Source organism: Protopterus annectens, chromosome 1.part1, assembly GCF_019279795.1.
Source record: "Protopterus annectens isolate FY-2018-M chromosome 1.part1, PAN1.0, whole genome shotgun sequence".
In the NCBI taxonomy this organism is placed as follows: Eukaryota; Metazoa; Chordata; order Ceratodontiformes; family Protopteridae; genus Protopterus; species Protopterus annectens.
Genome location: NC_056726.1, coordinates 1009994259 through 1010015354, shown reverse-complemented (window position 1 = coordinate 1010015354; position 21096 = coordinate 1009994259). Strand labels below are relative to the sequence as shown.

The following is a 21096-nucleotide window of genomic DNA, read 5'->3' as shown; positions in this document are numbered from 1 at the left end:
CTTAGTCAGAGGCCTATGACACTGGCTTTGACATCTGAGAAGTAGATGCCAAAGAGGTGTGAGACTATCACAAAGCTCTGGCTGGCCTCTGGGTGGAGCTGGCCTCACAGATTCTAAACTCCTGGGTCCCATCAGTGAGCCACATAGCTATCCAGTGCATTATAAAGGGGTGTATACCTTGTTCCGTAAGTTTGTTGACAATGCCCAAGTGGGATATTACATAAAATGTTCTTTCCAGATCTAGGTAAGCAGCATGCACAGGTTTCTCCCCCCATCCATTGACTTAGTGACCTTTTCACAGAAGTCCACCAGATTCATTAAGCAAGACCCTCCTTTGACAAAGCCAAACTGGGATGGATCCAGTGGCTGGAGGTGTCCTATATCCTTGTTGATAATTTCCATGATAATTCCTTCCATGGTTTTTCAAAAAAGACTAGTTAGACTAATGGGTCTGTAGTTTCCAGGATCTGCTGAAGGTCCTCTCTTATGAATGAAGGTAACTGTCGCAGTCCTCCATTCATGTGGCACAAAGCCTGTTTTAAGACTATAGTTAAATAATGTCTCTAGGGGTTCTAATAAGTTGTGTTTAGATTGTTCAGGAGGCATCCTGGGATGTTACTGGGGTTCACGGAGGCTATGTCCTTGGCTTTAGAGAGGCCCAGCCAATACATGCTACCTAGTTAGGGCTGGAGGGGTTATGTTTGATGGTAGTTTTTGGAGGATGGTTGGGGTGAGAGGGGGATAATACTGGAACTGAATTTTTCCGCTAACAGGTTTGCTATATTGTCAGGCTCAGCGAATGTGGCACAATTAACCACCAGTTCAGAGCATTGTGTGCTGCCCTTGAGGTTTCTGACTGTTAACCATAAGGCTCACAGGTTCCTAGATTAATGAGACCTTCTCATTTTTCACCTGCAAAGCTATCTTAACCTCAAAGTTAACTCTGTTTGACCTAATTAGACCTCTTAGTTGCATATTTAGTTATATAAGACAGCTTTTATCTATATGGGAATTACCCTTCCTGATGTTTGCCACAATTTTTTTCCTTTTGTTGTATATTCTGTTTAATTTGGAATGACAACAGCGAAGTCTGTTTATAGGGCTAGCCCTGGGCTTACTTCTGGTAGGTGCAACAGCCTCTAAACAGCCACTGACATGGCTATACAGGGCTTCTAAGAGCAATTCAGCTTAGGGTGCTGTGTTCTCAAGGTTTGGAGGGGCAATGAATTTTGACAAATCATCACTTAATAAAACGTAATTTGTCTTGCACTTTTTCCCAACTGTTACTGGTTTTAACAGGATTACAGAATTTATTGTGATTTCAAAGGAGACTGGTTTATGGTCAGACATTACCAGGGAGGAAGAGATATCTGGGGGAGGGGTGCAGTGTTCTCCCATATTTGTGAGCACATAGTCCAGTATGCTGGAGCCTTTATTGGGCGTATTCACTATTTTGTCAAAGGTGTTTGTATTAATGAAGTCCAGGAATCTCTGTGCCTGTAGATTTGAGGCAGTATAGTATTCCCAGTCTACAGAGGAGGAATTAAAGTCTCCCATGAGCAGGGTGCTAGGCTAGATGGTAAGTGTCTTCAGTAGGTCCAAGTGTGCATTGTGAGCTTCTTGGGACATGCAGGATGACCTATAGTTGGCTAGGATATGGTACAGTATTTTGTCTATGGTGATCTGCACATGGAGGAAAGTACAGTTGTGTACCTACCATAAATGTAGATGTTCGAGTGTATTAATTGTTGCAGTCATTACAATTGGGTTATCCTGCTGGCAGGCTCGGCCTGAATTCCAAAGTCTACGTCCGGCATTGGTTGCTGTCGCCTCCTCCCTGACGTCAGTGCGCCAGGGGTATAAAAGATGCAGCTGACGCCATTTTCTTCAGTTTTTCTTGCCCCAGATGTCAGGTGCCCCAAAAATGGTAGGCTAAATTATGCCAATAAGCATGCATGCACAAAAAACAACTTTTCCTTCATCTACAAGCAAATACACCACATAGGTTGTATAGAATAGAGAAGTACAGATAAATCCTAGCAAAGAAAGGGGGTATGGAGGGAGGGTAACCTGGACTGCATCAGTGAATACACTCAAACATCTACATTTGTGGTAGGTACACAACTGTACAATGTTCATGTTTCACTGTTGTAGTCATTACAACTGGGATGAATCCCAAAGCTAAGGTTAGGAGGCTGGTGCTAAACAGGATTAGGAGAGGCTATCAAGCCCTGCAGAACTGCAGTGGCAAAGCCTGCCCTGGATTTAGAGTAGAGAGATAAGTGATAGTGCTTTGTAAAAGTATGCACTGAACTCCAAGTTGCAGTCTCTAAGATGTCTTTGGTTGGTACTCCTCTGAGGAAGGCTGCTGCTCTGGTTGAATGTGGCCTAATGTCCTTAGGCACTGATTTGCCATGATGTGAACAGCAGAAACGAATACAGTTTCCTATCCACTTTGAAATAGTCTGCTTTGAGATAGGCCTTCCTTGTGATGCTGCTGCATATGATACTAGAAGTTGTTCAGTCTTTCTGATAGCTTTGGTTCTGTCCAAGTAGAAGCGTAGCTGTCTGTGAATGTCCAAAGAATGCAGAATTCTCTCACTGTTATTCTGTGGGTTTGGATAAAAGGTAGGCAAATGAATTGTTTGGTTAAGGGCCACACTGGAGACTACCTTAGGCATAAATGTAGGATTTGTCCTCAGAGAAACCCTGTCAGGATGGAAAATGATACAGGGATCCACAGCCATGAGTGCCTGTAACTCTGAGACTCACTTAGCAGAGGTTATTGCTAGGAGCAGAGCTGTTTTCCAGGATAAGAATTTTATATTGGCTGCAGAGGCTGGCTCAAACGGAGGCAGTGTAAGTTTTTCCAAGACATAGTTTAGGTCCCATGCAGGTATTGGTGCTCTCCCAGGGGGTCTTATGTTTTTGGCCCCTCTGAGGTACTGCCTTAGTAATGGATGAGAAAAAATAGATCGTTCTGTATTGTAATGAGCTGGAATGATAGAGGCAGGAATTTTAATTGATGAAAAAGAAAGGCCTTTCTCCAGCATCTCAGTTAAGTATTGCAAAATCTGAGGAATATTTGGAAAAGTCGTATCAAAACCTTGTGCTTGGTTCCAAGCACAAAATCTCTTCCATTTTTCTGCATAAGATTTCCTGGTGCTAGGCCTCCTGGCCTCCAAAATAACATCCATCACTGCTTTAGAGAGAGGTGTGCCTTGAGAGGCTACATTATCCGCCATGCTGCCAGGTTTTAGGTCTTGAGTTGGCTGTGAAGTATCTGACTGTCTTGTTGAGTCAATAAGTGAGGAATTTGAGGTAATGTCCAAGGTGGGCATTGAGACAAGCTCTTTAGGATTTGGTACCAGTGCTGACGGGGCCAGTCTGGGGCAATCAGTATCATATTGGGTTTCTCTTGTCTGACCTTGAGGAGTACCTTGGAGAGGAGAGGCAGAGGAGGAAAAGCATATATGGTTAGATTTTTCCAGTTGAAAGATAGAGCATCCACTTTCCATGTTAGCTTGTTATAAGTCCTTGTGCAGAATCTCTGTAGGTGGTAGTTGTGAGGGGAGGCAAAGAGGTCTATGTCTGGGCATCCCCGGGTCCTTGTTGTCATGTTGAATACTTGTGGATCCAATTTCCACTCATGGGGATCCATTAGGTTTCTGCTTAATTCGTCTGCCAGAGTATTTGTACTTCCTGGCAGGAATTGTGCTTGCAGATGTACCTGGTAAGTCAATGCTGTGTGCCACAAGTTCATGGCTAGCCTGCAGAGGGGGTAGGAATGTGTGCCTCCCTTCTTGTTTATGTACCACATGACTGCAGCATTGTCCGTCTTTATTAGTAGTTGTCCTGGATGAAGTTGATCCTTGAAGGCTGTTAAGGTATTCTGAACAGCTAGCATCTCTTTTTGATTGAAATGTAGATGCATTTGACTTGTGGACCATGTGCCCTGAATACATCTTCCTGCCATATGGGCCACCCAGGCGTAATCTGATGCATCTGTTGTCAATGTCTGCCTGGCTGTGGGTAAGGTGAATGGCTGTCCCGTGTTGTGGTGACAGGCTTTTACCCACCATCGAAACTCCTGTTGCAGGCAGGGAAAGAGGGTAATTAATGTTTCCAGACTGTGGCAATGTTGAGTCCAAGCACTTTTTAGATACCACTGAAGTTTCCTCATATGCAGTCTTGCATATGGAATTAGCAGAATGCAGGATGCCATGAAACCCAAGGCCTGCAGAATTTTTCTTGCAGATAACTGGGTCTTTGTTGCCAACATTTTGAAATAAGTAGTCAGTTGTCTGTGTTTGTCTGGCGTGAGATAAGCCATCTGGGCAGTTGTATTTAAGCTTGCACCCAGGAATATTATCTCTTGAGAGGGTACGAGTTTTGATTTTTTCTCGTTTACTGTGTATCCTAGACTTCAGTAATCTTTTTACAAATGCCAGATGCTGTAGTAGAAAGCCCTTGTTCTCCACTTGAATAAGGCAGTCGTCCAAGTAAGGATATATTTGCATTCCTCTGTCTGCAAAATGCAATTACTGGTGCCAGGCACTTTGTGAAGACCCTGGGCGCAGTAGATAAGCCAAAGGGCAGTGCAGAGAATTGGTAGTGCATTGAGCCAGCTTTGAATCTGAGGTATCTTCTGTAGGTTTGTCTGATTGGGACATGCAGGTATGCCTCTTTTAGATCTAAAGTCACAAGCCAAGCCTTCTTGCCCAACATGGGCAGAAGCTGCTGTAGAGTCAACATTTTGAATTTTGGAATATCCAGATATGTGTTTAGAATAGATAGGTCCAGTATTGGTTTCCAGACTTTGTCTTTTCTGGGTACCAAGAACAGTCTTGAATAGAATCCTTGACCCTGCTCTTGTTCTGGTACTTGTCGAATGGCCTTCATGTCCATGAAGGATGATACTTGTTTTTGTGCCTCTGCCCATTGATTGTGTGGCAGGTCTAGCATACCGTTTTGCCTTGGCAGGGTGTGAAAGTGGAATCTGTAGCCTTGTGAAACTATATTTAGAACACATTTGTCCTGGGTGATCATGTGCCAATTTAGTGAAAAAAGTGCTAGCTTTCCCCCCAAAGGGGCTGCCAAAAGATAAGTGCTTGGTGCTGGAAGTGGAAAGTCATTGAGACTGTTTCCTGTTTGGTTATGACTTTTCCTCTCCGCTCTTGGAGGTAGAAGCACCCCATTGTTTAGGCCTGTATGAGCCTTGGGGCTGTGATCTGCCTCTGGGGCATCTGTATCTGCCCCTTTGTGGTCTATCTGACACTGGAAAGGACCAATTTTTTATAGGCCAATTCCTGCTAAATCTGGGAGGCTGTACCTGCAAGAAATCCTTGACTGTTTGCATAGATTTAGATTTATCCTCCATTTTCTTCACCACCTCTTCTGCTTTAGCACCAAACAAAGTATCATGCTGTAAAGGAGTGTCTAATCGTTTTGCTTTAACATATGGCAAATTTTGTTCTTTTAACCAAGCATGCCTCCTAATGACAGAACCTGTAACAGCAGCCCTGCAGGAGGCCTCAAGAGAATCAAAACCACATGGCAAAGTATGCTTTCCAACTTGTTCAGCTGCATGCAATAAATCCTGCATTTCTTTATTGTCTGCACATTCTGTATTTGCTGGCATTTTCTGTTTAAGCAAAGATATAAGATATTGCTGATACTTAAGCATATGAAATTGGCAATTTAAGGGTCTTACAGCCAAGGTAACAGAGGTATAAATCTTTTTGCCCCCATCTGTCTAGGGCCCTAGGATCCCTATCAGAGGGGATAGGTTTTTTTGCAGCAGGAGCCTTGACCCTTTTGGGACCCTGAGAGATGGTTTCTGGGTCAGCTGCAGGGTTCTTACAGAGAAATTTATGTGAATCAGGAACCCTGTAGTATCTGGTTTAACAGGGGCTGGTGGTAAAGAGTCTGGAGAAAAACTGGACTCTGAAAATGCATCTACAATGTCTAAAACAGGCGGGATAGCAAGGGGCCTTGCGCTTGGGCAATAAAAGGAAATCTCTGAGCCTTTTCTTGGATTCTGAGTAGTCTTGGCTCTCCTAGTGGAAATGCTCCCTCATAATATGCAGTGTTTCCCCAAAAGAATAATCCTCAGGAGGAGAGGCTGAAGGGATAGATTCTTCAGCATCAGAATCCTCATAGGGTGGAATAGAGTAATCCTGTTCAGAGGAGGAATCAGAGAAAATGGAAACCTCGTCTGAAGATTCATATTTCTAACTCTTGCCTAGGCCTCTTTTCAGGAGGGGGATGGGAACCCCTGATCAAAGTAATAAGGTCTTCGGCCATTTTAAACATCTGTTTTTTAGGCATGGAGGCCTGTCCAGGTGAATGCTGTACTTGTTTCTTTGTCTCTAGAGCTGCTTTAGTCTTTGTCTTTGTAGCTGAAGTAGGTTTCACATATAACTGTGTAGGCCTGAAAACACCCTCAGAAGCCGATGCCTGCTCAAAGGCTCCGGACCCATCTGAGGGAATAGTTTCCGAATGTCCAATACCTTGAGTTTCCAGAGGCCCAGTCGGCTCCATGTGGGAGTCGGAAGCGGCCTGTGGCTCTGTGGTAGTGGGCGTCAGGGGCTGCAAAAGCACCTCACTGAGAACAGGCGACAGGCCTAGAAGAAGCCTCGTCATTGGTTTTGGATCACGGATGCCTGTCCTTTCCTTTTTCTTTTCTTTTTTGTAAACTCCGGTAGTCGGCTGATCCGACGGCATTATATAATTAAATCTTCTGCCAAAGTAATGGAATGCAAAATCGTACCGATGCTCAATAGTGCATTGGTTAAATCTAGCACAAAACCGACAACTAGCAATGTTATGGTCAGGGCCCTAGGCAAGGAATACAGTAAGAATGAAAATCCTTATGAGGTATTTGCTTCCCACAAGAAATACAGTTATTAACTTTTTCTGACATCGGTCTGGAGCAAGAAAAAAGTTTCCCCAAAGGGGTACTTAGCTTTAATGAAGACTTTGGATCTGAAATTCGGATTTGAAAACTTCAGGAGTCGGCCGACCGGCACTTGCGAACTGCTTTTGCTTCGGGCACCGCGCGGCAAGAAAGACTGAAGAAAATGGTGTCTGCTGCATCTTTTTTACCCCTGGCGCACTGACGTCAGGGAGGAGGCGACAGCAACCGACGCCGGACCTAGACTTTGGAATTCAGGCCGACTGAGGGTAGCCTGCCAGCAGGATAACCCAATTGTAATGACTGCAACAGTGAAACACAATGAACATCTCCAGCAAGTCATCCTGTTTGACCACCCTAAAGGTTTGTTTGTTACTGATATATACTGAATGTACACTGAAGACACCTCCTCCTTTAACCCTTGTCTGTGTATCTACTGGTCTAAAACTGTGGAAGGCACTGACACCTTGCACTGCTAGGATACACTCTACTGCTCTAAACCATGTCTCAGTAACTGTACTGATATCTATATTCTCTACTGTGAGGAGGGCTTGGAGGGAGTGCAGTTTTTTATTTATGCTCCTGGCATTGAGTAGAAACATCTTGAGGTTTGAAGGAGTTGATTTTGCTATGTCAGTAGATCTGTTAATTTGGGATTGCATAAAAAAAGCCAGTATAGTGGTGGATAAGTTTTACCCAGTATTCAAAAGCCTAAAGGTGAAAGTGTAGACCATCTTTGGCAAAGCAATGTGGTTTATTAACTAGGTCTCCCACGCTGAGAAATACTAAATCCCCTTAAAATGACACCAGAAAAACAGCCAGTCATTGACATCAATTTTCTCTTGCACATATTGTCGCATCATCCTTGGTGATAAAAGGCTACTCAATGCTAGGTACACACCAGCCTGAGACACATTCTGAAAGCTCCATAACGTCTCTCTTCATTTAGTCCAAGTAGGTACATCTCAGGCTATTCTATACTTACATGGACTATGATAGGAATCATACTGGTGCCTGTAGCATGACGACTTGAGTGTGTATGTGATTTAATGGAGCCTGGCTACAGATAAGCAACTAACAGCTGCCTTGTTCCTTCTTGTTCTCCTTGTTCAGCCTGGGTAGAGGGGCATCTGTATATCTTATAATGGAATCCCCTATGACAAAAGTCCAGGGAAGTGTGTTTGCTTGCCTTCAGGGTTTAGTGTTTGTCACTTTCAGTGGAGCCCCAGTATGTGTAGTGTTAGTTGTTTTTATGAGTGCATTTGGGCTTGCTGAGGCATAGCTTTGACAACAAGAGGTCTAAGCGATCTTTATTGTTTACAAAGATTGCTCTGAAGTGCTTCAGTATATGTTAGTCTCTGTGTGCGCTATGTCAGGTAGGTGTTGTGCGAGTGGTTTCAACAACCTGATGTGCGCTTGCATGCAACCGTTTAGTCACCGGTATCATTGTGTGCTTCTTTAAGGACTTTGGCTGTCGGTAAACATGAGACAACTGCTACGTTGTCTCAAGTTACTCGTAACCACCAACCTGGCTACAGAGAAGTTAGAAGTTGCATATCCATTCTGTCCAATCCTTTGATTGGTGAGCTAAGGGTGGGGGGTGTATTGGGGTTAGAAGGTTATATTAATGGTGTTTTGTTGGTGCAGACTAATAAGGGTGGGGCAGATTATGTTCCACAGTACTAAATTTCATTAATTTAAATTTTTACCCAACAATGAATTCTACTAAATCTGTAGTTACTGCCACTCAACGTCCAACTAGTTGCTCTAAGCTTGTCAAAGCACAAGGTATTTGCTCTATATTGTTACTTTACAGGGTAGTTTTATGGACTGTTCTACAAGGAAAATTTGCTTTCGACATGTAAGCTACTATTATTCAACTACTATTCAACAAAACGTGGCCTGGGAAAAAGAACTAATTTGAAAAGCCTAACCCCACACCAGCATGGCCTACGTAAATAATTGATGAGTGCATTCCCAATGGTTGTTTTTGTATCATGCTAATGCTGTGAAGTCCATACTAACAAAGATCATGTGCAACCTAACTAGGGCTACCACTAGGACGACAGATACCATATAAAGTACAGTTTTGTACCTACCATAAATGTAGATGTTCGAGTGCTCATACAGCTGCAGTCATTACAGTTGGGCAAGTCCTCGATCGGCCGAATTCCAAAGTCTAGGTCCAGCGTCTGTTGTCGTCGCTTCTTCCCTGACGTCAGTGCAGCAGGGGTATAAAAGAGGCAGCCAACGCCATTTTCTCCAGTTTTTCTTGCCCCAGATGTCAGGTGCCCCCAGAAAGGAAGGCAAAACATGATGATATGCAAACATACAAAATAGATAAATCAAAACAGTAGTTGCAAGCAAATACACCATAAAGGAATACCCCAAAGAGGTTGTATGATAAAGGTGTTGGTCATAAGCCCTGTCCTAAGAGGGGAAGGAGGGAGGGTAACCTGGACTGCTTGGAGAAAGTGTGCACTGAACTCCAGGTAGCTGCTTCCAAAATGTCCTTGGTAGGGACCCCCCTGAGGAAAGCTGCAGAGGTAGCTGTAGCCCTGGTGGAGTGGGATCTGATGTATACAGGCACTGATTTTCCATGAAATGAATAACAAAAGCGTATGCAGTGGGCTATCCATTTTGAAATAGTTTGTTTGGAAATTGCCTTTTCTTGAGCACCTGTAGCATAGGACACAAAGAGCTGCTCAGATTTCATAAATGACTTTGTTCTGTCCAAGTAATAACAAAGTTGCCTGTGAATGTCCAAGGAATGTAGTAGCCTCTCTCCTTTGTTCTGTGGATTTGGATAAAAGGTAGGTAAATGAAAAGTCTGATTCAGAGCTACACTGGATACTACCTTTGGCATGAAGGTAGGGTTGGTTCGTAAGGAGAGACTGTCCTGATGGAAAATGATGAATGGTTGCACAGCCATGAGGGCCTGTAGCTCCAAAACCCTGCGTGCTGAGGTAATAGCCAGAAGGAAGGCTGTTTTCCACGACAAGTATTGTAGCTCTGTTGAAGAAGCTGGCTCAAAAGGAGGCAGGGTCAGTTTTTCCAATACGAAGTTGAGGTCCCAAGCTGGGGCTGGTGGTTTCCGTGGGGGTTTTATATTTTTTGCCCCTCTGAGGAACTGCCTTAATAGAGGATGTGAGAATAAAGGAGGATATGTATTGTATTGTGCTGAAATGGCTGATGCGTGGATCTTGATGGAGGAGAAGGAAAGGCCACTGTTTAACATCGCAGCTAGGTACTGTGAAATCTGAGGTATATTTATTACCCAATGATTCTGGCCCTTTTCTTGATTCCAGGAACAAAATCGTTTCCATTTGGCGAAGTAGGTTTTTCTAGTAGAGGGTCTCCTGGCCCCCAAGATAACATCCTGCACCCTCCTTGGAGAGGAGAGTCTGTTGGGAAATTAAGGTATTCTCCATGCAGCTAGATTTAAGGTTTTGAGCTGGCTGTGAAGGGTTTTGTAGTTGTGCTGGGACAACAGAAGAGGAACAAGAGGTAGGATCCACGGTGGTGAGTGTGACAGGCTCTTTAGGAGGGGATACCAGTGTTGCCGTGGCCAGTCTGGAGCAATGAGAATAATTTGTGGCCTCTCTGCTCTGGTTTTTAATTGAACTTTGGTCAGTAGAGGTAGAGGCTGGAAAGCATAGACTGTCAATGTTGTCCAATTGAAAGAGAGTGCGTCCACTTTCCAGGCCTGTGGATGATAGGTCCTTGAACAGAATTTCTCCAACTGGTAATTTCTGTGGGTAGCAAATAGATCTATGTCTGGCTGTCCCCATGCCCGAGTTATCTTTGAGAAGACTTGAGGATGCAACTTCCATTCGTGTGGGTCTGTCATATTTCTGCTCAAGTTGTCTGCCAGTGTGTTTTCCTTCCCTGGCAGGAATTGTGCCTGTAGTTGAATTTGTAATTCCAGTGCTGTGTTCCACAGGGTCATAGCTTGCCTGCACAGGGGGTATGAATGAGTTCCCCCTTGTTTGTTTATGTACCACATGACTGTGGTGCTGTCTGTCCTTATTAATAGCTGGCCTGGATGCAGTAGGTCCTTGAAGGTCATAAGAGAATTTTGCACGGCTAGCATCTCCTTTTTGTTGATGTGTAGGTGCTTTTCTTTTTGGGTCCATTTTCCCTGAATGCACTGATCTGCCATGTGTGCTCCCCAGGCGTAGTCTGAGGCATCTGTTGTGATGATTTGAGTTGCTTGAGGTAAACAGAAAGGGAGACCTGTGTTTCTTTGGCATGCTTGAGACTACCACAAAAATTCCTTTTGAAGGCATGGAATGAGTGGTATAATTGTTTCCAAGCTGTGGCTGTGTTGAGACCATAAGTTTTTTAGGTACCATTGTAGTTTCCTCATATGCAGCTTTGCACATATTATTAGTAGGATGCAAGATGCCAAGAACCCCAGAGCCTGCAGGACTTTCCTTGCAGTTAAGTCTGGTTAAAGTTGCCATTTTGTTGAAGTATTGAAACAGTTGCCCTTGTTTGTCCGGTGTAGGCCACCTGGGTTGTTGTAGTTAAGCTGGCACCCAGGAAAATTATCTGTTGAGAGGGTATTAGTTTTGATTTCTTTTTGTTCACTGTGTAACCCAGGTAGTTTAACAGTTTTATTACAAACGCCAGATGCTGCAATAGAATGTCCTTGCTGTCCGCTTGGATCAGGCAGTCGTCCAGATATGGATAGATTCGTATTCCTTGTTGTCTGCAGAAGGCAATTACTGATGCCAGGCATTTCGTAAACACTCTGGGTGCAGTAGATAAACCAAAGGGCAATGCAGAGAATTGGTAATGGGTTGAACCTGCAAGAAATCTGAGGTATCTTCTGCAATCTTGTCTGATAGGGACATGCAGTTATGCCTCCTTGAGGTCCAACGTTAACAGGCAAGAAGCTGCTGTAATGTAAGCATCTTGAATTTTGGTACCTCTAGATATGTGTTTAGAACAGATAGGTCTAAGATGGGTCTCCAATCTTTGTCCTTCCTTGGTACCAGAAATAGTCGAGTAAAAACCTTGACCTTGTACTTTTGCAGGTACCTCTTGAATAGCTTTCATATCCATGAGAGCGGAAATTTGTCTTCGTGCCTCTGCCCTTTGATTTTGTGGCAGGTTTGGCATGCCTCTCATTTTTGGAAGGGTGTGAATGTGGAACTTGTAGCCTCTGTCTATAATATCCAGAATCCATTTGTCTGTTGCAACAATGTGCCAGTTTTTTGAAAATAAGGCCAGTTTTCCACCCAAAGGTACTGCCATTACAGCTTTGTTTGGCAGGCATAGGGGGAAGTCATTGTGCCTGTTTTCTAAATGACTGTGGTCTATCTTCTCCATCTCTTGGGGTTGGTGCTTGCCACTGTCTAGCTCTGTAAGATCCTTGAGGTTGTCCTCTACCACTTGGGTGTCTGTATCTGCCCCTTTGGGGTCTGTCCGTGGCTGGAAAGGACCAATTTTTTGAAGGCCAGTTTCTGCTGAAGCGTGGAGGTTGTACCTGCAAGAAATCTTTCACTGTTTGCATAGATTTCGCTTTTTCCTCCATTTTCTTTAGTACCTCCTCAGCTTTAACACCAAACAATGCATCTTTTTGAAGTGGTGCATCTAATAACTTTGCTTTGACATGATCTGGTAAGGTTTGCTCTTTGAGCCAAGCATGTCTACGTATGACAGATCCCGTGACAACAGCTCTACACGAGGCCTCTAAAGCATCAAAACCACACTGCAAGGTATGTTTCCCCACTTGCTCTGCTCCATGCAGCAAATCCTGCAACTCTTTCAAATCTGGTTGTTCTGTTCGTGTCATTTTACTTTTCAGCTGAGATAACAAGAACTGTTGGTACTTTAACATATGAAATTGACAGTTTAATGCCCTCATGGTTAAAGTGGCTGATGTATACACCTTTTTCTCCCACCTTTCTAATGCTCTGGAATCTCTCTCTGAAGGTAAAGGTTTTTTAGCAGTAGAGGCCTTAATCCCCTTGGGACCCTGTGAAATTGTTTCTGGGTCAGCAGTATGGCTTTTATAAAGGAACTGGTGAGAATCAGGAACCCGGTAATATCTGTCAGGTTTAACAGGGGCTGGAGGTAGAGAGTCTGGATTAAGACTGGCGTCTGCGTACACATCATCCAAAATATCTAAAACAGGAGGGATATCCAGGGGCCTATGCGGGGGGAGCAGTAGAAATTCCCTGAGCCTTTTCTTGGAATCTGAGTAATCTTGGCCTTCCCAGTGGAAGTGCTCTCTCAATGTATGCAGGGTTTCCCCAAAAGAGTAGTCCTCAGGGGGGGAGACCGAGGGAATAGACTCCTCAGCATCAGAGTCTTCAAAAGGGGAATAGGCGTAATCCTGGTCCTCAGAATGGTTTGAGGTAATAGAGGCCTGGTCTGAGGAAGGGGAGCCTTCCTCCAACCTGGGTCTTTTGTCTGAGGGGGTTGAGAACCCCTGATGAGAGTTATCAAATCCTCAGCCATTTTAAGCATCTGTTTTTTAGGCATGGGGCCTTGAAATGAGGTCTGAGGACCCTGTTTTTTAGTTTTCATTGCAGCTTTAGATTTAGTGAAGGATTTAATAGAGAAGGTGGTAGGCCTGAAGACGCCTTCAGAAATGGCAGGCCTCGCTAAATTTTCGGTTTCCCCGCCAAGAGTGGCGTCGGTATCTGCGGTGGGAATGGAGACCGAGGAGCCTGCGACCTCGGGTACTGAAGTCACCGGTAAAATAGTTTCATCGGTAGTCAGGGGCTGCGTAGGCGCCTCGCTGAGAACCGAAGAACCAGTAGTCGGCCTAAGCGTGGGTCTCAGTACTCTGTGCAGGCCTTGGATGTCGGTCCTTATCTTTGCGTCTTTTGCCTAAAACAGGCGTCGGTGTATCCGACGACATGATACAATTAAATTTTTTGCCAAAATAATGTAGGGCAAACTCTGCCCGGCGCTTAATAGTGCACTTGTTAAACCTAGCACAAAAACGGCAGGCCGAGACGTCGTGGTCTGGCCCTAAGCAAGGTATACAGAAAGAGTGAAAGTCCTTATGCGGTATTCGCTTCCCACAAGAAATGCAATTATTAACTTTGTCTGACATCAGTCTGAGGCAAGAAAAGTTTCCCCAATGGGGTACTTAGCTTTAAAGAAGACTTCGGCTGAAATACTGTTCGTAAATCTCAGGAGCTGGCCGACCGGCACTTGTGAACTGCTTCTGCTTCGGGCACCGTGCGGCAAGAAAGACTGGGGAAAATGGCGTTGGCTGCCTCTTTTATACCCCTGCTGCACTGACGTCAGGGAAGAAGCGACGACAACAGACGCCAGACCTAGACTTTGGAATTCGGCCGACCGAGGACCCGCCTGACGGCAGGATAACCCCAACTGTAATGACTGCAGCTGTATGCACGATGAACATCCCATAACTCTCTGCAACTCCCTGGCTGAGACAAAGCCCCTCAGTGTCATGTTCCTGGAAAGGGCAGAAATAAATTCTACCTTCCTCTAATTAGAAAGACTTTACCCTTTGTACCATCTTGTAGGGTCACAATGAAAATCGCTGACCTGGCTAAAATACATATAGATTTTGGCAAGCAAAGAGAAAAACCCAGTCAAGGAACACATTCCAGGGTACATGTCAAGACTTTCTCTAGCTCTTCTTAGGAGACTGTTTGAATTGGACAGTTTTCCAGATATGGGTATATGAGGCTGACCTTGGCCTTGCAATGGGCTAATACGAGAACCACATATTTTGTAAATACTTTCAGTGTGATAGTTAAAACAAAGGGCAAGGAAATAAAATGATAAGGGCAATTCCCTGCATACAATCTGAGGAAGCAGCTGTGATGTCTCGAATGCATATTCAGGCAATGGCAACCTTTACATTCAGAGTCACCTTCAATGTCGGAGAACCAAACAAACACCAGGGCATGAAGACCAACATTCTTAACTTGAGACCCAAAGCATTTTGTTTAGCCTTGATAAATCCTCATTTCTTGGTATTGACAGCAGTCATGCATAAAAGTCTGCTGCTTCTTCCCTTTGAGCAAGCCTGCTCTGTGACCCCTGACAAAACATGTTGTTTTAAGGGCTCTATTAGATCCTTCTGATTTCTTAGGACAGATGGGATACCCTCCAGTCCTGGGTACAATTTTAACCTGGCATCTGCTAAAAACCTGCCTTTGATGACATCTGCCCATTACTAGTAGAACAGACCAGATGACCTCCTATCTTTGGGGTTGTGAGGAAGACGGGGGGGGGGGGGAGCAAAATGCTGAAGTGGGTTTCTGGGACTGAAGAGGGAGAAATGGTATATAATGACTGTTGTTGCACATGACAGACAGTGCTATGGGTTTCTAACTGAAGCAGCGCTGCCTTCAACATATGAATGTGCTACAGAGTCAGCAGTATAAATATCCCACCACTGGTGTCCATTAAAATACAAAGAGTGACTGGGTTTAAGGGTACACAGCAAACATGCACTGCTACCTTAGGTAACAGCCAAGTCATTCAACATGTCACTCATATGCAGAATAAAGTCTACAGGAGCTGTGGAATGACTACTGTAAGAGGACAGCATTTCTCCAGCACGGAGCTTGGCAATGAGCTGCGCTGGTTCCCGAGTGCAGACGTGGCCTTCAGAAAATGTCAACATGAAGACAGCTACCATTCAGCCATTCAGCACAGTAGGTGGCAATGATGAATGAGGCAAGCAGCAAAGGCCTTGGCATGCTGAACCAGTGTCCTTTGCGAAGAAGGAAGCCGGGGAACGTTCTGGTTCAAAAACAGCAAAACTACTCGGTGTCCTTTGCCAAGAAGGAAGCCGGGGAACGTTCTGGTTCAAAAACAGCAAAACTACTCCGCAGTTAGGACTGCACAATGGTGGAACACCTACTAAAGTGAAGACAGAAGGGAACTGAAAAGCAGCACAGGACAGAGCCAGTACAGACATGATGTACCACAATTTGGGATCAAAGAAAAGATATTAAGAAAAAAAATAAGCTCTGATTAAACAAAAATGCAGAGCTCACAAAAATAAAACACAAACCAGCAAAAAGGACCTGTAGCAAGGCTAGCACCAACATTCAAAAGTCAAGTCTACCTAAACAAACGTCAACAGCCACTGTCTTTATTTGTACCTTTTTTGGATCCATGTTGAACTTCTTTCGGCCCATTCCAATTTGCTTGTTCCGTTGTAATGTTTTACTGAAAGAATTAAGAAAGCATTTCAAAATTAAACACTCTCCTTAACAGAATACCAACTATTAACAAAGACCTGTGGAGAATGCATGAAAAAGCTAAATCCTTTCCATTCCCAGGCCATTAACTAAAAGCAAGCCAGACAATCAGTAACAGCAGTACATGTTTCTCTCCTTGTATCCATCAGATACATCATCACCAACTACTCTGCTTTCATACTACAGCTCTCTAGTGCACAAAACACACCTTTACAACATATAACAGGGAAAGACTAAAGTGCGCATGGCAATTTTATCCTATGTCATCTGAAATACTCTTAATAGTTTCTGAAAAAAATATGTACTTTTTCAATAATTAGTAAGACAAACAATGAATAAATAAAAAGGACTAGCTTTCACTGCAGGTAGCCGATATGTATCATTTTCAGAACTGCCAGTTTTTATAACACATTCTGTGTAGAAACGAACTGCAACGGCCACCTTTAACTGCACTTTTAAACAGGAATGCTATCCAAATGTCAACATATTATATAAATATAATATGCACACTAGCCCTGAAACATAATACAAAAATGTAAGAAAGCTTCATAACAGAGAACTAAGATTACAAACAAAAATACTACTTATCCAATATTTAATAAACTTTCATAATTTGTCTTTAAAGTACATACACTGGTTGTAAATTAAATCCAAATTTCCACCCTAATGCCACATTCACAGGTAATTTCATCATTCCTCACTCCTTTAGTTAAAAGTATCCCTTCACCAGTACCTCAGTCATTGTTAATATGTGTCTGAACCGGGTCTGAACTGTCTGCAAGCAGCTACAGTTAACTTTGAACCTAACACCACTCTTAAGTTTTCAACTCCGGTACCACTTTTAACATTCCTATAAGAAAAGTGCAAGTGCAGTCCGGGTCTGAACTGCCTGCAAACAGCTACAGTTAACTTTGGGTATGTGTCTAACTGTTTGAGCCAATCTTCATTTTCCCCTGGAGAGCACTGTGCTTTGGCTGTAAGCAAACCCCCCCACACACACACCACCACACACAGACACACACACACACACACACACACACACACACACACACACACACACACACACACACACACACACACACACACACACACACACACACACACATCTTCCACTTTCTCTTATTCCCTTCTGTTAGCAAATAGTATCAATAACTGATCGATACTGTGTGTTTGTTTATTTAAACTATACCACAGTAGCCTACTGATACAAGGTTATCCTGGTTTTCCACCTGAGAAATTAAGATAAGACTTGCAGTTTCAGAGCAGTCCTTGGTCAATTGTGATTGTTCTTAACACATACTTGTCTTGCTTTGGCTCATTAGCAGCAGTACAAAGAACGTCATCTCTGCCGGGGGCATGTATAAAAGCATCAGCCGACCATTTGCCTCAGTGTTCTGCCCCAGGCTTGCATTTGCGGATAGATGCAGATGCCAATTATAGATAGAGGGTAAGAACAACATAGAAACAATATGTACATATACACATAAATACAATATATACAAACAAATACACCAAAAAAGACTCCCCCACTAGTTATTAGGAGGAGGGTAAACACCCTAGGAGTACCACAGAGGGGAAGAAGGAGGAGGTAGTAGACATCCACATTTTATGGTAGGTACAAAGGTGTGCCTTGGTCTGTACAAAACTGTACTATGTCCTTCATATGGATGCATCTGCAGTCACAATAACTGGAGGATAAAAGGAGGATTATGGTGGGGAGGATATTGCAGTTATGCAGTGTACAACAGTGCTCGGGACAGCAGTGGCAGAAGGCCTGGATCGGATCTGGAATATAGAGGCATAAATGAGGGTCAGTAGCAGCCTCAATAGTAATGTTCAAGTCACCCTTAATCTTTAGAAGGCAAGAAGAGAAGGTGGCTGGTGGCCTTATTAGAATGAGGTCTTATGTTCTTCTGAATTGGTGTTCCATGGGAGTTCCAACAGGTAGGTAATAGAATTGTATGCAATTTCCTGTCCATTTGGAAATTGTCTTTTTGAAATCCTTCCTGTTCCTTCCAAAGGGCTAGGCTAGTTGGTCCAGTCTTTCTGCTATTTTTGTTTGTGTCAAAATGGTAGTAGTGTATCCTTATACATCAGGGTAATAGATTCTTTTCCTTCCTCTTTGGGTTGGGTTGAAAGGAGCGGTGGTTTAAGACTGGTTGGAAGACACCTTGGGCATAAATGTAGGATATAGCTCATGGACTATCTTGGTCCAAGATTAGGAAGATTGTGCAGGATTGGGGAAGGTTGCACTGCCATTGAAACCCTCCTTTGGCAATGTCCACTTTGAAGTAATTGCCAGTCCATGACAGATTTGACAGCAGGTTGTAGGTCTTGTAGGTCTGCTGTTGCTGGTGTGGTGATAGTTCTAATTTTCTTTTCTGCAAATCCCCAAGCAAGTAATGGTGGTGGTGGTCTTGGAGGTTTTACATTCTTGATTCCCTCTGAGGAACTGCTCTGAGCAAGTGCGAAAAAAAACAGGTGGATCAAAGCTGTATTCTGCTGAAATAGCTGAGTAGTCTGGAGATTATGCATGATATGATGAAGCCCAAGGCCCGCAGTACTTTTCTCTTGCTGTTGCTGTGTTCAGTTTTGTTAGTGCCAAGAAAAGTAAAAGAGGAGTTTTTTTTTTTTTTTCTGTAGTCAGAATGCCATTTTGTTTTACTGTGTCCACCCCGCCACTAAGAATGTGTTTTGATGGTATCAGTATCAGCCTTGTAAATTGTACTGTGACTGTGTATTGTAGTGCTTTGTAGCAAGTAAATGACCCTTGTAAATCTGTTGTCAGTTTGCTTTGTTGTCCCTTGTGTCGTCTCAGGTGTGTACGTAAATTTGACCTCTGTAGTCTGCAATAATGGGCGACACTGATGCCAGGCATTTTGTGAATACTCTGGGCGCAGTAGATAAGTTTCAAAAGGGCAATGCTGAGAATTGATATGCTCTGATCCTGCAAGAAATCTTTAACAGTTTGAACAGATTTTGCCTTTTCTTCCATTTTCTTCATAACCTGCTGGGCAGATGTACAAACAAACTTTGTCTTGTCCATAGGAGCATCTAGCAGCTTAGCTTTAACATGATCCCTGCCTGCTCACACCCTTGTTCTCCCTCCCCTTCCCTGTTTATTACCTTAAGACAATCCCAGAGTTAATAAATATTACCTGTGGCAGGCACCATTTGTAAAACTACACTCCACTCTGCTACAGGCCCCATGAAGGCTCAGTGTCTCTCCAGTAAGTGTTTTACAACTGTAAATGCCTATTTATGTTGAATTGTATTAGACATTTTACAACTGTATATGTTTATGTTGAATTTCAAGCCTGTACTCCAATCTGCTTACTTACACTATCAGACTATTTACCCCACTCATAGGACCAAACACTGGGACTGAGTTAGCTTTGGCTCATTAGCAGCAGTACAAAGAACTGCCTGCTCACACCCTTGTTCTCCCCTCCTCTTCCCTGTTTATTACCTTAAGACAATCCCAGAGTTAATAAATATTACCCGTGGCAGGCACCATTTGTAAAACTACACTCCACTCTGCTACAGGCCCCATGAAGGCTCAGTGTCTCTCCAGTAAGTGCTTTACAACTGTAAATGCCTATTTATGTTGAATTACAACTGTATATGTTTATGTTGAATTTCAAGCCTGTACTCCAATCTGCTTACTTACACTATCAGACTATTTACCCCACTCACAGGACCAAACATTGGGACTGGGTTAGCCCCGCCCCCACTGTGTCTACATTTATAGCCACTAGGCCACACCCCTACTTCCTCTCCAACCTACACAACTTCCTCTCCAATTTCCCCCCCACCACCACTTTACTGTTTAACCACTACTATTCCTCTGAAGCACATTGACCCCACCCATTGATGACATATAACATGTCTATAAATAATTATAAACTCCTTCCTCTTATCTTACCACTCTTAATTCTGCCATACATTCTTACTAGCTATGAAAATCTCACATTCATAGGTTTCTCTTATCCAAAATGCCAAACCAAGACCCCCCTACCTCCACTGACTGCGGAACTTGCCCACTACTACACTACCCCAAAAATTATAAATTCCAACCACTTGCTTCTAAAAAAACCACTCCAATCAACACCAAAATCCAAATATGAACTAAAACTACTATTCAAAGTTATTAGACTACTAGCGTATCTAAGAAAAACATAACCAAAGATGGGGACATCCATCCTAATCCAGGCCCAACCTTAACTCAAAATCCTACCAGCCCACCACTCTCCCACCGACTGGTCAACTCCCTCCTAATATGCCACTTAAACATTAGAAGCCTAAACAATAAGATACATAGCCTGCATGCTGTACTAGCCACATACCTCCCCAACATAATGTGTCTATCTGAAACATGGCTCCAGCCATCAATCAAAGACAATGAGATCCTGCCTCCTGGTTACAATATACTTAGGGCAGATAGAGTAAAGAAAAGAGGAGGTGGAATAGCCGTCTTATATAATAGCACACTTAACATCATAACTAACCCTATACAACCACCCCAGGTCTCTAACGCTGAAATACTAGCTCTAAAAATTCTACTAAATAATCATAAGGGCATTAACCTAATTGTCACCTATATTCCCCTGGGAACAATGTAGAAACACTAGAGGTCATTCTACATTGGATAGCCAACAACTACCCTCAAGAAACCATTGTCCTGGGCGATGTTAATATTGACTGGAACCAATGCACAGCACAGTCCAACCCCATCCCTGTTAACCTACATGGATTCGCTCAGATAATATCATCTACCACACGTACAGGTAACAATAACCAAAAAGAGTATACTAGACTGGATACTCACCAACAGTCATCCTCAGAACTATATGTCTGGAACTCTCCCTAATGATCTTAGTGATCACCTGCTCACATACATCATGAAAGACAAAATTAATTGTACAAGCTTACCTATTTATAGGTCTATCAGATCCCAGAAAAACTTTGACC

At 43.4% G+C, this 21096-nt stretch overlaps 1 protein-coding gene across 1 annotated transcript in view; it reads right to left on the bottom strand.

Moving 5' to 3' along the window:
* Window positions 1–21096, bottom strand: part of CYTH2 (cytohesin 2) — a 1422969-nt gene that overhangs the window by 1116028 nt on the left and 285845 nt on the right. The window contains exon 3 of the mRNA XM_044079709.1: window positions 16027–16093. Within this exon, the coding sequence (XP_043935644.1) occupies window positions 16027–16093 (67 nt within the window). The remainder of the gene's footprint in view (window positions 1–16026; window positions 16094–21096) is intronic.